The sequence below is a fragment of the Setaria italica genome, chromosome IV, assembly GCF_000263155.2.
Source record: "Setaria italica strain Yugu1 chromosome IV, Setaria_italica_v2.0, whole genome shotgun sequence".
Lineage (NCBI taxonomy): Eukaryota > Viridiplantae > Streptophyta > Magnoliopsida > Poales > Poaceae > Setaria > Setaria italica.
In genome coordinates, this window is record NC_028453.1 from 28044948 (window position 1) to 28051824 (window position 6877).

The window sequence follows — 6877 nt, forward strand, 5'->3', positions numbered from 1 at the left end:
ATGCATGATGTTGTCTTCCGTGCCGCTAGTCCATGCCTGTCCACCACTCCACCCTGCTTGCATCGAGCAAAACTGAAGCAAGGCTGTGGCAATGCTGCTTTGTAATTCTCCTTCCTCATCTCTACGTAAAGAGAATTTAGTATTTGAATCCCAATTTGCACTACTTGGGACTTAATATATGTTAAGCCAAATAGTACATACCAGATACAACTAGGAAAATGTCCATTTTACTACCATCACCAATCTACTTTATCTGTCCTCTTAACCCCTAAATAAAACTTAGGCTCGATTTATTCCCCCAAACTACTTTAAATGGTCCAATATACCTCTAATGAGATTTGATCTTTTTTGTTTCTCCACGTACGAATCGAGTTTTAAGTTCAAATTCTGCAACGTGACTTAAATATGATGCCCAATATTAGAATAAATTCATGATTACTTTTCATGCAGTTTTGTATCCATAGGATTAGTTTTGTATTAATGTTCCAGATCTATGAAAATAACCATAAAAAATAATGTACTTTTCTAACATAAGACACCATATTATCTATCCACTAACATGTTTATATGTTTGTATCTCTCTTCCAAATTAAAGTCTTGTTAGTGCCTCCCAAAACATATCTAGTTATTTTCCGTTCACAATTTTTATTCGTCCAACATTATCCTCTCTTATTCATTATTCCAAAATAATTAGGTACTGTACTAAAAATCAGTCTTGTTCGGTAGTACTGCAATTCACTGCTCACTTGCCTTCTTGCTTCCTCGAATCCTTGTCTTTTCCTGTTATCTCTTTTGTCAGTTCACAAGGGCATTGTTGTCTCTTGTTGAAACTTAAACATAGTTCTCTTTCAAGGAGAGATGGCCAAGTTAATGAAGAACAATGGTGTAAAAAAAAAGGGCAAGCAAGCAATTATAAAACAGAGTGGGCCAAAAAAGTATAAAAGTATGTTTTTGCTTTTCTGTGTTTTTGTTTCATGGGGCCCAAGTAAAGCAAAAAAGCCTACAAATGCCAACTGCATCCATTGTTCGTCCTGGTCATGTCTCATCTCTCTCTCTCTCTCACTCACTCACTCATCAAGATTGCTACATGAAGTCAATGAGCCCCTTTGAAATTTTTAATGGGCCTGCTGAATTTTTCTTTTTATTTTTTGTTCATTTATTTTCTATATATGTTATATTTTTTCTATTTATTTTCTTTTATTTTTTATTTCCTTTTATATTTGTATATTAACTTGTTCTACATATTTGTTCGTGCATAAGAATAATTTGTTCGCCCATGTAAAAAATATTTGTTCACATATGTATCCATTTTGTTTACATAGACTAATTTTTCCGTGATCTTATAATATTTATTTGCATTGTACACTAAATCGTTTGATAGTAAAAATATTTTGTTCACGTTGGATTCTATTTGTTTGGATCATACAATCGTTTGTTCCTAATGTTGGGTATTTTGTTTGTTGTATACAATCATTTGTTGTGCATATAATAATTTGTTCCTGATGTTTAATTTGCTTTAGTTTTTTTACTAACAAATGCTCACGATGTTGAATCTTTTTGGTCGCACTATACTATTATTTATGCACCATGTTTAATATTTTATTCACTTAAAATCATTTGTTCCTGTTCTTTAAGTATTTGTTCGATGTAGTTGAAATGTTCTAGCTTCATAAAAATTGTTTGTAAGAAAATCCATTCAAAGATAATGAAGCGTGGTCTTATTTTGAAGGTCCTGTCATGAAGAACATAACAGTACCATCGAAATTCAATTCGTATGTGCCTTGTTTATTATTTATGGCTTTGTTTAATTATAAAACTACATGCATTCATTGGGGTCTAGATAGAGTAATCTTATTTGTCTATGGACTCATTTCGTATGAATGTATAGCAATGCAAAGGCAATCGCAGGTGGTCGTCAGGGTCGCCGACCCCAATGCAGGACTGCAGCTTCGCCCCAAGCATGCACCAGATTTTTCTTCTCTCTGCGCATGCATTGTTCCTGTTGATAAAGCCTGGTGGTCCAAAAAATAGTAAATAATACTGGTGCATACGCTTTTGTATGCTTCATGTGTCAATTGGCGATTTTGTCGCCTGAAGCGGTAGATAACCACACCCTCCCGTCATCCTCTCCTACTCGCCTCGATCTCGCGCCCCCGCTAGTGACAACCATCGCTACTAGAAAGACATCAATCCTACATAAAAATCTCAAAACCAATTGTACCCGCATTAATCCTAGTCTAAATTTCGTACTCCTTTATTTAAAGCTTTTTAGCCCCGGTTAGTGTTACAAACCAGGATTAAAGGACCCCCATAGACTTCAGAAGGAAAGCATCCCACCCTCAATCGCATGTGCTGTATAGGTGAGATGGTAAGCAAACTACGTGCGAGACAAGAGGTCGCAGGTTTGAATCCTATGCACCGCGCATGCGCATATTTCGCATGAAAAATCGCATGACTTATGACTTGATTGAGTTACCTAGGGCTTAAAGGGCGTGCCCCCAGTGGTGCAGTCCTGAACCTCTTATGCTCTATGCTCAGCTATGTGTGCAGAGGACAACTGTTAGCAAATAATTCAAAAATAAGATCTAACACGAGACACCGATTTACCGATTTACCGATTTAACGTAGAAAAATCCTTATTGGGAAAAAACCACAGAAGACAATCACTCTTGTGGAGAATTTACAAGCAGGGATGTTACATAGTTCATCTAAGATTTTTTACCCTACGGTCTACATAGGGTTTATATAGGAGTGGAACATAACTCACGTAGGAGTAGGACTCTATCTCTAAAGTAGGTTTTGTAATAGACTAGGAATCAAATCCACTTGTGTTAGTACCTAGACTGGAGTTCAGATCATATTTTAACAACCCCATTTAGCTCTACCTTCCCCTCGCTCTCGCCCACGCTGCATTGGCCACCGCCTACCCTGCCTGAAGGCCAGCCGAGCCGAGGCCCAAGCTCCTCCGCCACCCAGCCCTCCACTCGAGCCACGCTTGCAAGCCCTCCACACAACAAGTGTCTGTCGACCAAAGCTCGTGCGCCCACCTCACCCGGTCGATCTCTACCATCCAACGTCCTAGGGCTCTCCTACCAGTCTACCACCTCCAGTCACTCCGGCGCCACCTGGAGACCACTCTGACGCCACGCTAATTGAAGATGGTCCAAGCACCTTTCAGTGAGAGGACGGTGAAGAAAATAAAATGGTAAACCCATGACAGTTTGGTCCTATGTGGCAGTGAGCGAACAAAAAGATGGAGGCAACCCCAATTGGCCTTTATTTGGGTGCTACGAAATATGGATTAATATGGATTAGTAGGGAAATAAATAAAGATTAATAATTTTACATGTTAGAGCATGGTTAATAACAAGGAGGCGACTCAACAGAGAGGGCTCTCCCGATAAGCAATCGGCAAGAGCCCCTCCCCTCCCTCCATCCCAGGCCCCCCGCGGCTCCTTATTTGTTCGCACTCAAAAGATAAAAAAAGGGTCTCCCACCTTCTCCACGGCCGCCTTCTCTGAGCGATAAGCCTCATGGAGGTGACGCTGCCCTCCCGCCCACACAGATCCGCCCCACCGCTAGCCTCCACCTTGCTAGCATCGCCTCCGACACCAACAAGGACCGCGCTGCTCCTCCCCTCTCCCCTTCCACCTCTCCTCCCACACCTCACCAGATCCTCCCCAACTCCCCCGCCTCCCCAGCCGCTCCTACCGGCTCGGGAGGCGTCATCGCCGCCGGATCCACCGCCCAAACGATCGCCGCTGCCGTTAACCACTGCGGTCCCGATGCTCCCGCCACCGACCTGGCCCAACCGGCCTCCTCCACCACCGCGGTAGCGGCGGCGCCCGCCGTTTTGCCCACACCCTACCACCACCGCTGGTTTGGCAGCCGCTCCCAGCCATCCCTCTAGGTCCAACGGGCATGGAGTCCCTCCCCACCCTGAAATCCCAAACCCGAACCATAGCCCTGCCAGCCTCCACCACCGCCCGCCACCGCCGCCGGCCGCTCCGCCCAACAACCGCTGGAGATGGAGGAGATTGCCGGAGGAGGGATCACCGGTGGTGTTACTTCCTTCCACATCTTTGTTATTTCTATGTTTTTTTTCCCTTTCTTGTCTTCTTGATCCCATGGCTTCATGGGTTCTTCCAAATCGGGAGGGTTCTCAAGTTAAGCTAAAACGAGAGCCCTCATGTTTTAGCTTTTGCGTAATAATAAAGCCAACAACGGGTTGTGTGTTATTGCCAATATCATATACGGTCAACTAATAGCACATTCATATAGACACAGTTTGGAGGTGCCGGTTCTATAGCATGCAATGCAAGTGGGTGTCCTAGGAAGCTAATTCCATTTTCCTGCTGCTAGCTAGGTCGCATCGAATCTGTGCTAGCTGTGATGGGTGGCGGCGGACGGTGAGGGTCGACCGGCCGGCCGGAGCAAAAGGAAAAGGCGGCCGGTGATGGACGGATGGAGTGGTACGGTGGTGGCCTATTCCTCCTGGGTCAGCTCGATCGCTTTAGTAAAGATAAAGCTAGAGCCCTACTCTCTATAGCTGACTGACAACACATCGCAGCAGTAGCGTCAACTCCTCCCTGATGCAATCTCCATCGTGCTTCATACGTACTATACTTGGAATGCATATATTCTCTTCCGATGGAACAATTAATCGCATGCTTGCTTTCGGTTGCTCACCGATCCATCTGTCGCTCTCATGCATCTTTAATTTCTCTAGCTCCATCCATCGATAACTTTAGTTATTCTCCAGTCTATTCCATTCTCTTCTATTCATAGCACGCGCGCAGAAGGCCCAGCCTTCGTCCCGGCAATACGCGTCGCCAATACTACATCGGAACGAACCAGGATCGGATCGATCGAGAGCAGTAACCAGCAAAGGTCTGATGGAGATGAGCCGCGCGGCTCTGGACGACGTGATCCGGCGGCTCCTGGACGCGCGGCGGTGGCGCCCGGCGGGGAAGCAGCAGCAGCAGCTGCTGGCGGAGGGGGAGATCCGGCAGCTCTGCGCCGGCGCCAAGGCCGTGTTCCTGCGGCAGCCAAACCTCCTGGAGCTGGACGCGCCCATCAACGTCTGCGGCGACGTGCACGGCCAGTTCCGCGACCTCGTCCGGATCCTGCAGGAGCTTGGCGGCCTCCCGCCGCGGAGCAAGTACCTGTTCCTGGGCGACTACGTGGACCGCGGCGACCAAAGCCTGGAGACCATCTGCCTGCTGCTGGCCTACAAGGTCCGGTACCCGGAGCATGTGTTCCTCCTCCGCGGCAACCACGAGTGCGCCTCCATCAACCGCATCTACGGCTTCTACGACGAGTGCAAGCGCCGCTACACCGTCCGCCTCTGGCGCACCTTCACCGACTGCTTCAACTGCCTCCCCGCCGCCGCGCTCGTCGACGACCGCATCCTCTGCGTCCACGGCGGCATCTCGCCGCACCTCCGCAGCCTCGACCAGATCCGGGACCTGCCCAGGCCCTGCGACGTCCCAGACGAGGGCCTGCTCTGCGACCTGCTCTGGTCGGACCCGGCCGCCGGCGTCCGGGGCTGGGCGCCCAACGACGACAGGGGCGTCTCATGCACCTTCGGCGCCGACGTGCTCAAGGCCTTCCTCCGCACCCACGACCTAGACCTCCTCTGCAGGGCGCACCAGGTGGTCGAGGACGGATACGAGTTCTTCGCAGACCGCCAACTCGTCACCGTCTTCTCCGCGCCAAACTACTGCGGCGAATTCGACAACGCCGGCGCCATCATGTCCATCGACGCGGACCTCGTATGCTCCTTCCACATCATCAAGCCGGCGGCGGGCGACACAACCACCAACAGGGGCATCGCCGCCGCCTGGGGCCGCAGCAGCGCCGCCTCAGCGTCGTCGTCCTCGTCTTCCGGCAGAAGCACAAAAAAGGGGTTGATGCGCTACTGGTAGTTAGCTTTGCCACCTAGGCCACAGATACCCAGATCCATCCAGTGGCCCGCCACATCGCCTGGGCCACAGCCCACTCTAACAAAAGTTTCTTTTAATTTGGTCACGGACTTTTCCACAGCATAGAGACATCAGACATGGGCCTCCGAATTGCTCAAGGCAAATAGCCAATAGATCATATCTCAGCCTCCCACCTCTGTCTATATGCCAGTATAACATATCTGATCATCATTATATTATAATAAAAAAGAGACCTATTCGCAAAAAATAAAGAGACCATTCATGGCTATTATTAAACCGCTACCTGTTCTTTGCGAAATTCTCTAAGTTATCTACGGATGTGGTCTACAAAGTACAACATGCTCCTGTTATGGTGTCCTGATCCTCCTAAAACAAGACCCAAAACTGAATCCACTGCATGACCCTGAAAAGAATTCGCAAACAAGATTGTGTGTATGCTTATAAAAATAATATCATTTTGCTAAGCCAAAATGAAATTGCCCAGCAAACCACACTTGCCCCTTGAAGCCAGGACACAAATATATAAATGATATTATTATGTTTTTCAAAAGCTTATTCATCTAGAAAGGTATCATCTTCGAGCTAGTTCCGTGTGCCCTTGACAACCTTTGTTCAGCGACAAGCCCAGTGGGTGGTTCTTCCGATCCAAGCGGGAGAACCTTTTCTTTTTTGCGATTGCAAGGATCAGTATGCACTTTTATTTTCTCCGATGGCATTCTTGTAAGAATTGTAATGTGAAATATATAAAACCTGATTTTTTTGGTTGGGGTGAAAGGCCCTGCATGGTGCTTTGATTTTTTTTTGGTTGATATGTTTTGTTTTGTTTTTTTTCTACTCGCATGCTCAACATATTTGTCAAAATAATTCTACATTTAAAAATACGAACTCAACAATAAAATATTGAAATAGTAACAAAACAAAAAATTTAAAAT

General features: G+C 46.8%; 1 protein-coding gene across 1 annotated transcript; it reads left to right on the forward strand.

The window, feature by feature from the left end:
* Positions 1-4125: 4125 nt before the first annotated feature.
* On the forward strand, positions 4126-6426 carry LOC101778653 (serine/threonine-protein phosphatase PP1 isozyme 1). Its single transcript, XM_004965500.4, has one exon. It carries the CDS (start codon positions 4896-4898, stop codon positions 5925-5927), a length of 1032 nt encoding a protein of 343 aa, XP_004965557.1. The 5' UTR covers positions 4126-4895; the 3' UTR covers positions 5928-6426.
* Positions 6427-6877: the final 451 nt, after the last annotated feature.